Below are 12,853 nucleotides of genomic sequence, written 5' to 3'. Positions count from 1 at the left end.
AACTGTGTGATTCTTTTAAGAAAAAAGAGTTTTAAAAATTAAAATGACAAGAAATTGTGTTACTAAGGAAAGATCTTATAGAAGAATAAAAAGAAATTTACATTACCCACCCCCAACGAAACATGTCATTTGTTATATCCATGAATGTGGTAGATCATTGTGGTTCCCAAACTTATATGGCCTACTCCCCCCCCTCCCCCAGCAATTAAAGACGACTGTATTCTAACACACAATCCAGGACAATGTGTAGGTGTCTGCTTCTGCAGCCTCCTGGACTGTTGAGCACCCAGCGGGAGGCAGTATCACCCCACGGGGGAAGCACTGTGGTGTAGAGTAAGAAGCCCTGGCAGTCCGGGCGCTACCAGTTGGGCTGCGATCCGTAACCAGATAGTCTGGGAAACCCACCGGGGGTCGCTCTAAGTTAACATGGACTCAACGGGAGTGAGCTGAATGGTAGCATCTACAGGGGGTCACGTTTTAAAAGTTGCTTAGACATAATCAAACACCTTGAGGGAATGGGTCACTGGGCCTGGGGCTCAGGGGACCCAAAGTGAATTGGCATAACACAGTTCCCAAAGACAATGCTCTACATCTTACTCTGGTGAGAAGAGACGGAGATCTTAAAAGCTTGAGAGAGGCCATCTAGAGTGCATCTGAGGCCATCTGAGGCCATCTAGAGGCCATCTGGAGCGAAGAGGAGTCAAGAACGTTGAAGACACATAGAAACAGTCCAATGGATGTTCTCACAGACCACGTGTACATCAGTTGTCACCACCCTGAGCCCAGAAGAACTAGATGTACTTATTGTTAGGTGCCATGGAGTCGGTCTGGAACCACAGGGACTCTGTACACTAGAATGCAACACTGCCTGGCCCTGCGCCCCATCCTTACAATTGCTCCTAGTCTTCAGCCCACTGTAGCAGCCACTGTGTCAGTCCATCTCCTTGAAGATCATCGCCTCCTTCACTGCCCCTCTTCCTTGCAAAACCTGGTGTCTCTCTCCAGGGGCTGGTCTCTCCTGACAACATGTCCAAAGTATGAAAGGCGAAGTCTCGCCATCCTTGCCGCTCAGAAGAACTAGATGGTGCTCGACTATGACACCCAACTGTTCTGAATGGGGTCACATTAGAAAGCAGGTCCTGGACAGAGTGGGAGCAGAAAGCGGACCCCAACTCCAACTCATAAAAAGACCAGGCTGGCTATGTCTCTTAGTCACTCTTCAGATGAACAAGCACGACTCCAGTGTCAACCCCCTGACAGGTCTATCAAGGGAACAATACCACCAGTAAGAGAACACAACTTAGAATAATCCACGGATTTGAGAAAGAAAAGGGAAGCATTTGCCCAAGCACAAAGCTCAGAAGGGTCAGAATGGAAGGAGGAAACAGGAAGTCCGAGGAGCAATGGAGGTAAGGGATGTGACACTGTAGGAATTGTAATCTGTGATATGAAACAAAATGTGTATTGAACTGTTGGATGGAAACTGATCTGCACTGTTAACCTTCACCCAGATTACTATAAGAAGTTTTTAAAAAGTATGTTTGAATCATTCCCACCAGCGAGATGTCATACTCACGGTGGGCTCTATGTTGAGTTCATTTCTCTCTCTGTCTCCTTGGTCAAAAAATTCAGTTGCCACAAGTTCTGCTATCTGAAAGAAAGAGCAGACCGGGTATTGGCCATTAGCAATCTATAGCACAGACTTTGAGTGAAGACAAGAAACTTTTAGTTTTTAACCAATTCTAGTGTACAACAAGGTCAGAATAGAGAGAAAAAAGCAATACTAGGTAGTAGAAATTATACTTCACTTGTTTTAAATGTGTAATGGGTCATATAAAGTGTAATCATCTGTATGTACTTAACAGACAAAAAACAACTTGCTATTTCAACTTCAGCATTGAGTGGCAAAAACCCTCATATGCTCATTTGTCCAATCAGTGCGTTATTTATTAAGCACCTGTAATGAGCCGATACATTAAAAACATAGTCTCAAACAGGACCCAGGACAGTGACTGGTTGACATTACCTTTTATATTTCTTTTCATCTATAAGGCGCCTTCTTTTTCTTGACTATATTTTTAGAAATTTGTGGTTGAAGACATTGGGTTGCTTATTCTGATGATTGTGCCCTCGTGATGTCATTATGTTCCCTGCATCCTGCGTTTCCACAAACGGAAAGCCAGATCTAGAAGCTTGATTAGATCGAGGTTTTCGCTTCTACCCCTCAAGTTGTGGGCTTTTCATAAGGGCTTGGATGAGAGGGTGTACATGTAAATACACACATACACACACGAAGGGGGCTTCAACACGTGTGTGTGGGGGAAATGGAAGGAAAAGGTAATGGAATTCCCCCCATGCACTTTTTGAAGCCCCCTGGTGTGTGTATGTGTATGTGTGTCTGTATAGTGCCTGGCTGCCTTTCCTTTTTATCCGATTAACCCCAACAAGAAAGTCAGCTGCCATCAGGTTCCTTCCCCTATGCATGGCAGCCCATGTGTCTCAGAGCAGTCGAGCTTCATAGGGCTTTTAAGGGATGATTTCAAGGGATGAATTTTTGGAATTTGACCACAAGGCCTTTCTTTCCAGGTGTCTCTGGGTGGACTTGAACTTCCAATCTCTCTGTGAGCAACTATGTCTCCACTGTTGGTGCCCCCCCCCCCACCTTTCCAGTCCACTCTCACTCACTCACACGGTGTGTGAATGGAGAATACTCCAACAGGGTGTCAACAGCTGTGAGCTTCTGCGAGAAAAGGCGTCAGGACTTTCTTCTGGGAACACCCTGAGTGGCTTTGATCTGCCGACCTACTGGGTGTGTTTACCTCGCACCTCATGATACCATCAATCATCTTTCCCTCACACCATTAATTTATGGCTTAACAAATATTTGCATTTACTATTCCTTTACTAGTTCGAACACAGTATCAGACACTCCGGGATCAACTGTGTGGTTACCCGCAGGTCTTCCCCGTATCGACCACTGTAAAGATACGGTGGTTCTCCAGCGCCAACAAAGGTGGCCATGGATGGTTTCACTCTTTCTATTATTGTTCTGTAAACATATGTGGTCGCTTCCATCCCCATCAATGCTCAAATGGTCTCATCTCTGAGGTCAAGCCGGAGCTTGTTGAGTGGGTTTCCTTGTTCTTTGATGGCTTCCTTGTGCCTCATAAGCTGCACAGGTTCATTTGGCGTGTGTCCTGCTCCAGCACGGGCTCCACCTCTTCTTCACTGAGCGCTGGCTCTTTGATGCTCCTGAAGCGTTTAGGGTTCCAGCGCGGGCACTAACTACCAGCTATATTCACTACTGCTGTGTTGGACAACATTTGCAAGCCTTTTTAGGGAAAAGAGCTAAGGATATACCAAGCTATTTAATAAAATCCTTCTAGTTAACATTTAGAATGATAGGTTTTCTACATAATTGCATCCAACGTGGATCTTTATCTTTCCATGCATGGGGCATAAATGGTGGCTTCCCACCACACCAGCATGACTTCTTATTTGAACTGCATCCCATATCACTCGCAATAGTGACTGACTATCAAGACGAAATCACCATGAGTATGATTAGACACTAAAATCAGTGTGGGATTTATGTATGCAGGTCTTGTTTTTGTTGTTGTTCGTAGGGTGCTTGTCATTGGAGAGACAGGAGAGGACTTCAGAAAGTTCATGGAAGAAAAGAATGAAAAGGTAATGGAATTTTTTTCTCCAGGGACTTTTTGAAGCTCTCTCATATGGTCACCCTAGTCTGTATTTTAAATCTACGATTAATTGGACATTAGTACATATATCATTCCATAGTTCAATCACATTAAGCATAATTGTAAAATTGCTACCAGTTTCCAAACATTCTTTCTTCCTGGTCTCCCTTTTATGTATTCCCACCCCCCACTGCACCCTGTATTCTCCCCACTGTACCCTGTATTCCCCCCACTGTACCCTGTATTCCCCCACTGCACACTGTATTCCCCCACTGCACCCTGTATTCTCCCCACTGCACACTGTATTCCCCCACTGTACCCTGTATTCCCCCACTGCACACTGTATTCCCCCACTGCACCCTGTATTCTCCCCACTGTACCCTGTATTCCCCCACTGTACCCTGTATTCCCCCACTGTACCCTGTATTCCCCCACTGCACCCTGTATTCTCCCCACTGTACCCTGTATTCCTCCACTGCACCCTGTATTCTCCCCACTGTACCCTGTATTCCCCCACTGCACACTGTATTCCCCCACTGCATACTGTATCCCCCCACTGCACACTGTATTCCCCCCACTGTACCCTGTATTCCCCCACTGCACACTGTATTCCCCCACTGCACACTGTATTCCCCCACTGCACCCTGTATTCTCCCCACTGCACCCTGTATTCCCCCACTGCACCCTGTATTCTCCCCACTGTACCCTGTATTCCCCCACTGCACCCTGTATTCCCCCACTGCACACTGTATTCCCCCACTGTACACTGTATTCCCCCACTGTACACTGTATTCCCCCACTGTACACTGTATCCCCCACTGTACACTGTATTCCCCACTGTGGACTGTACACTGTATCCCCACTGTACATTGTATCCCCTGCCCATGGAAACTCTTCTTCTTCTTGCTGCTCCTAGAAATTTCATCAGCCCTGGGTTTCATACACCAAAAAACACAAAAGAAAAAAAACAAAACAGAAAAACACAATACAACTTTAAGAGGCTGACCTACAATGACATAACACCTTTGATACATCCTAAGATGAACAAACAAAAACACCCTCCAAAGTACAGAAAATGCTAAAAAAAAAAAAAAAACCAGATCAAGTCCGGCATGCTTCAGGGAGGTGGAAGCAATCAACTGCAAGGTGTTAGCTGTTTAAGTCAGATTTATGCCTTTGATCTTTCACACTCATCTCTCCAAGGCACTCTGTTCAGTAAGCACTGTCCTCCCATCCTTCAGTTGTGGAGAGAGGGGGTTTACCCGAGGCTTCTCTCCTACGTTACTAGTTATGTAGTTCCCATGTTACTTGTGTGCCTTGCAACACAACTGAAATTGATATTTGATTTTACGTTCAAGGTAAAGTAATTGTTTTATTTAGTTAGTTTAACTTTATAATTATGAGTGTTATTTACATGACTCCAAAGTCTAATGTACAAAACAAGTGCACACAAGGAAGTAGCTCCTTCAATTCTCTCCTCTCTTTCTCCTGTAGGAGAACATTCATTTTTTTGTTTGTGGTTAGTCTTTTTTTGTTAAGATAAGTAAATTCACACACACACACACTTCATGATTTTCTTTGATAAATGGTATCTAAATGGCACGCCATATACATTTTTTCTATTTCCTTTTAAAAATTAAGAACATATCTTGGTGTTAGCTAAGTTTACACAGAAGCAGCACACCAGCCTGTGTGACTCGAGGATTGCAAATAACAAAATCCAAATCCAGTGGAGGGTACATTCTAGACATTTTGGCTCTGGATGACAGTGAAAGCTCAAAATCCACCTGCAGGGTCCTCATGTGGAGTAAGCCTCTAGTAAATGCCCTGGGACGACGGACCGGGGATGTGAACGGCCTCTTGTCAGCAGACAGAGTGTAAAGCGGATCACTGCAGATGTAGTTACGTGCAAATGCGACACCTTGTCATTTGAAGTCCCTGTTGAACCATTTTAAATTGGTTCCAGTTTTTACTATTTTCTGCATACTTTTCATTTGATGTTTTTCTGCTTTGTCATTGAATTTTTGTTTTGTATGTTTTTGTTTATAAAATCCAGGACAGGTAAATCTACAGACAATAACTGGAGTGACAGTTTCCTAGGAACAAGGTAGGGAAGGTTAGGGGAAACGGGAGCTAACAAAGGCCTAAGAAAGGAGAAAATAATGTCCTACAATCGGTTATGGTGACGATGCACAACTCTTGTGTTTATATGAATTACGGCACTGCACAACAGGTGAGTTATGGGTCAACAAGACTGTTTTCAAAAAGGGCAGAGGACAGCTCTGGTCAATAAAAAGAAAAACAAACAAACGTATATTTTGGTGATTGAACCACAGTGGTTCAGCGTTGATTCTCAGTTTAATAGTCTGCATTGTGTTAATGCACTATCATTTATTCAACTAATACCCTACTGATGAATATTTAGGTTATTTCTAATCTTTGCTGTAATAAACAGTGCTACAGTGAATAGCCCCTTGCAAATAACTTAATGTTGTTGTCAGTATATCCCGGGGATAAGGTTCCCAGGAGAAATGCACACATACATCTGTACATTTTTAAGCCTTTAAGGGTTTGCAATGTCTTACATTTGTCATTTTCTCCCAGCTTCTCCAACAGTTACATGATTAAACTTTTGATTAAGGTGTCACTCTAAGAACATGGCGTATCTTCCATTTACATCAGTCTGTCTCTGCATGACCTGTTTAGTAACTTTTCTCATACAGCTGTTAAGTCTTTTTAAAGCTTATAACTACATATTTTTATTTTATTAAATTTTGTCATATTTCTTTCTATTATATCTTCTAATTGGCTTTTCTTTGTTCATATGAAGGTTATTACATTTTATAGATTAATTTCATAACCTGTTACTTTATTAAATTTTCTCATTGTAGTACTTTTTCACTGCTTATATTGGGTTTTGCAAATATGCAATTATTTTATCCACAAGTAGAGAGTTTTACCTCTTGCTTTCTAATTCTTATACTTTGAGTTGAGTTATATCAGCAAATATAATTACATTAATTAATACTATAATTAATATTATATTAGCTAATATCCGATTATATTAGCTAATATCTCTAACACAAAGTTTTAATTTTTCCCCCAAGGGGTATATGGAGGAAGGCTATTAACAACCCATCATATGCAGAAGCCACAATCTTGCTTGCGTCAAGTCAAGAGGACCTACAGCCGTTAGTTTGGATTACAAACTCCAGTGTAAAAAATAAACAAATATACCCACAAGTGACAACAACTTGGTAGCCGGGGAAGAGACTTAAGTTGTTAAGAATTTCATTTTACTTTGATCTACAATCAACACTCCTAAAAGCAGCAGTCAACCAATAACATGATGGACGGCACTGGGAAACTTGGCTTCAAAGGGCTTCTGTCAAGAGTTAAAGAGCAAACACGTCACTTGGGACTAAGGTGTGTCTGGTATTTTCCATTGCTTTTTGTGCAATAACAGTTGGTCAGTGAAGAAGGAAGACGGAAGCATTGATGCATCTGAATTATGGTACGGGTGAAGAATATTGCATATCTGTCTTGAAAGAAGCATGCTAGAATGCTCCTAAGAAGAGATGCTGGTGAGACTTCCTCTCATGTATTTTGGACCTGCTGTCAGGGGAGACCAGGCCCTCATTCATCAAGTATTGGCAAAGCTTTGTAAAGGAGAGGGCCAGGGAGACGGAGGAATTCACTGATGAGACGGATGGACACAGTGGCTGCAACAATGGGCTCACACAGCGACTGTGAGGAGGAGGCAGGACCGGACAGTGTTTAGTTCTGTTACACACAGACAGGCTCACTAAGAGGTAGACACAACTCGAGGGCACTGAACAACAAGTACAGTGATTATTTTGAGGCCCAAGTTCTTTCTACGAACAATCTGGAAACCACTGTCTATAATATTAGCATTCTATATCATTCCAAAATTAAATGCCATCCTATCTATTAAGAACGATCTAGTTGGTGCATGAGCACTGCTTATGGTGAGAAAAGTCAGTGCCCTTAGGATGGACGGCAACGACATCATCGTCTTCATCTGTAGCGGTGAGTAGAGATGCTTACAAAGGCTTTAGGATGTACCGGCAAGAAGCCTTGGAGGCACTGACATTCAGCGCTTGGTTGCTAAGCAAGACGGGCAGTTGGTTCTGGTGTGCACCAGGCACACAGGAAGGAGGGCTGTGGCACAGTGGTTCCATGCCGGCTGCTTTCTGAAAGGCTCGCAGTTCAAGCCCACCACCCATTCCACGGGCGAACCATGTGTCAGTCTTCTTTAAAGATGACCGCTTTGGAAACCTGGTGGGGCAGTTCGACTCTGTCCACTAGACTCGCTATGAATCAGGCAACCCAATGGCGACCTCCCCGCCCCCCCCCACACATATATATGAGACACAGGGATTAAGCAGATTAAATTTCACAACGATCTTATGAAGGACACCCATAATTCACTGCCATTGCATTGATTCCAATGAATAGCAATCCCAGAGAATTCCTAAGCTATACATTTTAGTGGAATCAGACTAGCTTCCTCTTTCTACCACAGCAGCTGGGGTTTGAACCACTGACCTTTCCAGCAACAGCTGAGTGTAAACCACTGTTCTTCTTTACGAGGTACAGGTTGCCACCTTACAGATGAGACAATGAAGGTCCACAGAAGCCTACATGGGGGTAACGAGCTAACATCTATAACCTCTCTTGACCACCACACTGCACCCTTCCTACTGTCTACCAACTTCTCCTTGGGAGCCGGCTGCGCTTCCCCCTTTCAAAAAGGACAAATCAGACTAATGAAATATTTTTCTTCCTTCCCGATTTCTCCTCACAAAACAATAGGGACAAGGGTTGAGTCAGAGTAAAGATTAAATGGAAAGATAGTCCAGCCTCTTCCATGTAGGCATATTATCGCTCCTGATTCAGGTGTCACTGATTCAGTTAAAAAAATAGTTCTATTGTGATATCATTCTCATATCGTACAGTGTAATAGTTCAGCATTGGAACATTTTCTTCCTTTTTATACCCATTGTGTTGACCCCCCATGTCTCCTCAAACTTCCCCTTTTTATTTGTGAAGGTAGTAATTGATCTAAGACAGCCCCTAGATCAATTACTACCTTCACTAGCTCGCCATTGGGTTGCCTGATTCATAGCGAGTCTAGTGGGCTGTCTTGAGAGATCCAGCCCTCTGGGCTTCCCTGTGCAGAAAATACACAAAGACAAAATACAGAAAAGGATCTGCAGTAATCTGGTCACTGCCACGGCATCAGTTTCGTCTCATGGTGACACCACATAAGGGGGCAGAAATGCCCCCCAGAATGTTCCAGGCTGTGGTCTTTACATCGGCAGATCGCTAGTCTTTTGGTTGTGGAGGTTCTTGGTGTGTTTGAACCATCAACTACTGGCTTAGCAGCCAAGCGCTTAACCATTGTGCCACTGAGACTCTTTATTTCGGCTTACAACCATTGCCATCGAGTGGATTCAGACTCCCAGCAGTCGTGTATACAAAGGCTCATGGGATTGCAAATCTTTATGGGAGCAGGAAGTAGCTGGTGGGTTTGAACTGCCCATCTTGCAGTTAGTAGTCTAATGTCTAATGCTTAGTACTGGGGTGTGCGTTATATACGTGGCCCCTTTCCTGGGTGCGGAGGGACCGTCAGTGTGGGCACATGGAGGATGAGCTTCTGAGCCCGTCTCTCAGCACGGGGTTTCACGAAGCTGAGCCTGTACTTGCCACACCCACAGACTACACTATGGGGCCTGGGCCTGACCCATGGCATCGGGTCAAAAATCTAGGTTCATTAAGGTGCGACCTTAAACACCAAAAAGTAACCTATGTCACAGTCATCACACAATTCTTAGCTCATGGTCTTTTTGGCTCTCCAAGAAGCTCTCTGTATTGCTACAGTTACATATTTGGAAAGAATGCTACATTACTAGGCTACGTGGAACCGAGTAGGCTTATATACAGCTTAGTCGGCTACCAACGAGAAAAGCAGTCGTGTTTCTTCTGATTTGCAAAGTTACTGAAAGGGTGTTAAGGAAAAAAAGAAAGACCTCAAGGTGAACCGGCAGTAGTGTGGGAATGACATTTTGCAAACGGCAAGGAGCTTGCTGCATTAGTTTACCTTGTAAATACTGTTCGGGGCACATGCATCTTTGACAATGAAAAATATGTTCATATCCCCTTATCTGCTTTTAATAATAACTATTAACAATTAAGGGGAAAACAAGTTCCACAAGCCCTTCAACCGCTCCGGAAGCTCCCTTCACGAGCCAAGACTTCGCCGGTTTGGACTTGGTCATTACCAGTAATCATCACTAGGCCACATACCCGCTGCTGCACAGGCCAGGGCTTCGTTATGGCAGAGAGGTCACAAGCTGTCATCAGCATTGCTCTGTTAAGAAGAGAGAGAAACCCAACACCCTGTTTTACTTTTCGTGAAGGTAACCTTAGGAAACACTCAATAATAATAAAAAGTTAAATTAAAACCTTCTAAACTATGGTGTTGGCAATCTATGAGGGGGAAAAAAAAGAACCCACAAAGAATTCATACAGAAGTCTGGCTAACATCTTTTGACAATTGGACATCCCCTCACAGAAGGGTCACCAGGAAGGGATGAGTCAGCCAGGGTGCAGGATAGCACTGATGAAACACACAGCCTTCCTCTAGCTCTTTAATGCTTCCTCCCCGCCACTATCACGAACCTGACCCTGTTCTACCTACAAACCCAGCTAGACCAGAGCATGTAAATTAGTACATATAAGAGTTCTCGACACATGGGATCCAGGACAGATATTCCTCTCAGTTCCAATAATGAGTAGCGACACCACGAGGGTAGGGGGAAGGTAGGGGAGAAGGGGTAGAGAGGGGGAAACCGATCACAATGATTGACATATACCCTCCCCTCAGTGGAACAAACACCAGAAACATGGGTGAAGGGAAACAGTGGTCGGTGTAAAATATGAAGATAAAAATAATTTATAAATTATCAAGAGTTCACAAGGGTGGGAGGGAGCTGATACCAAGGGCTCCAGTAGAAAGGAAATGTTTCGGAAATGATGATAGTAACCTATATACAAATGTGCTTGCTACAATGGATGTATGGATTGTTATAAGAGCTGAAGAGGTCCCAATAAAATTACTTATGAAAAGAAAGGAAAGAAGCCTGGCTAAGGCCGAGGTACCAGGGCGGCACTGTTGTGGGATCCTGAGAACTACTGGAGTTTGCTCTCCTGCTGCCTCAGTAAGCGGCAGCCTGGCAGCGAGAAATTATTAACCTTGGGGCACCAACTTGCCTGCTGGGATGACGGTTTTAAACCTTGATACTCCATTCCCCGTCGCGGTATAATGAGAGCATGTTGGTTACCAATAATTAACCATTCGAGAGATCCGACTGATAAAAAGCTTATGACAGAAAAGGTTATTGCGGGTCATTCTAAGAAGCGCTCAACACATGCAGTGACTTCCAAGAGGAAAATCAAATGAAAGGAAAAACCAAACTCCCTGCCACTGACTTGATTTCCCCTTCCAGCGACCCTATAGGTCAAAGTAGACCCACCACCGTGGGTTCCCAAGGCTGCCCATGTCGTTGTGGAGAGCGGAGAGCCTGTCTTTCTCCCTGGCGGGGAGCTGCTGGTGGTTTGAATTGCTGACCTGTGGCTGCCAGCCCAACCCTTACCGGGCAGCGAGTGCCACCTGGGCGCCATTTGCCCCCTTGAAACCACTCCCTGCCATTGAGTGGATACCGGTGCAAGGCCAGCCTCTAGGGGGGACCTGAATCGGCCCTGTGGGGCTCGGAGGCTGTCAATCTTCATGGGCGTGGCAAGCCTCACCTTTCTCCCAAAGAGCGGCTGTGGCTTTTGATCGGCTGACCCTGTGGTTAGCAACTCCACGCATGACGTTCTATGCCACCGCGGCTCCTGCCACATGGAACATCTTTGGGAGAAAGCAAACGGTCCTCCGCCACAGGAAAAGGAGGAGGTGAGAGCAAGCGTACAGTGCTCTTTGGTGCATCTCTTACAGTGCAAACCTTGCAGGGCCCTGGAGTCCATGACGCGTCTAGAACGGAATACCACATCCCTGGTAACACTTTTGCTCAGTGTTTTCCCATGTCAGAGCCGTTTGTTTGCAGAAGCAGGCAGACCGTTCATTGCGGCAATACAGAACACTCCAGGCCTGCTATTTTATTATTTCTCTCAGGAAATCCAGCCTACAGGTAGATTCTCCCGAACTATCCAAGGCCACCAAGCCCAGCCCTTACACCAACGCTCTCAAGAAATGTGCCAGGCAGCAGTATTTCAAAGTTGTCACTTGAGCCCATCTTCACGAAGGCTGCCAACAACCCAGTACTGCACAGTCATACATGTGTAGCAGCCCTGCAGGGGTTACACCTGGGGCTGCCAGCCACAAGGTCAGCACCACCAGATCGAACCCCCAGGCTGCTCCTCAGGTGAACAACGAGGCTCTACTTCGACCAAGAGTTACAGTCTCCAGAACCCACAGGGGCAGTTCTACCCTATTCGACGGAGTTGCTCTGAGTTGGAATCGGCCCGATGTCAAGTGAGTTTGTTGGCTCTTTAAAATATATATTCATGGCTAGATCTCCCTGTGGAAGATTATGAACCTGCACGAGCTGCACTTCTTGGTGTTAGCTCTCGTAGAGCAGAGCCAGCCTCCGGCTGATGGAGACCCCTGCAAGATGGGACACAACGTGGCCCGGTTCTATCACCGCCACAGTCTGTTGCAGATGGAACCGTTGGGATACCTGGCAGCTGTCGCTGCTGATGTTTAGAAGTAGATTGCCAGGCCTTTCTTCCCAGTCCATCTCAGTCTGCTGAAACATGCTCAGCAACATGCAAGCTCCTGCTGACAGGTGAGTGATGGGTGTGGCATGAGGTGTACTGGACAGGCATTGGGCCGGGGTCTCCAGAATGGGAGGCGAGAATCCTGCAGCCAAAATCACCAATGCGCCATACGCTAAACTACAGCCTTACCAAGGAAGGGCGCCAGGTCCTTTGAGCCTTTCTCTGGGTGGGGGTGTTGGCTTCGGAGAGTGAAACACTGAGCCTGTGCCACAGGCTTAGCGTCGAGCTTCTATTTCATTGTGTTTTTGAGAAAAATTGTTCCCTAATCAGGGTGGCGTGTCTGCAAG

At 45.1% G+C, this 12,853-nt stretch overlaps 1 protein-coding gene and 1 long non-coding RNA gene across 2 annotated transcripts in view; one reads left to right on the top strand and one right to left on the bottom strand.

Annotated features, from left to right (window-relative positions):
- LOC142442676 (uncharacterized) overlaps positions 1 to 10,465 on the top strand; it is an 83,208-nt gene extending 72,743 nt beyond the window's left edge. Inside the window, exons 3-4 of the long non-coding RNA XR_012783452.1 lie at positions 3,627 to 3,690; positions 6,809 to 10,465. This is a non-coding gene — a long non-coding RNA (uncharacterized LOC142442676). The remainder of the gene's footprint in view (positions 1 to 3,626; positions 3,691 to 6,808) is intronic.
- Positions 1 to 12,853, bottom strand: part of PDE5A (phosphodiesterase 5A) — a 130,846-nt gene that overhangs the window by 4,263 nt on the left and 113,730 nt on the right. Inside the window, exons 17-18 of the mRNA XM_075543866.1 lie at positions 10,032 to 10,095; positions 1,577 to 1,651 (exon numbers count right to left, since the gene is read on the bottom strand). Coding sequence (XP_075399981.1) covers positions 1,577 to 1,651; positions 10,032 to 10,095 — 139 coding nt within the window. The remainder of the gene's footprint in view (positions 1 to 1,576; positions 1,652 to 10,031; positions 10,096 to 12,853) is intronic.

Source organism: Tenrec ecaudatus, chromosome 3 (genome assembly GCF_050624435.1).
Source record: "Tenrec ecaudatus isolate mTenEca1 chromosome 3, mTenEca1.hap1, whole genome shotgun sequence".
Taxonomy (NCBI): Eukaryota; Metazoa; Chordata; class Mammalia; order Afrosoricida; family Tenrecidae; genus Tenrec; species Tenrec ecaudatus.
This window is presented reverse-complemented; position numbering and strand designations above follow the sequence as displayed.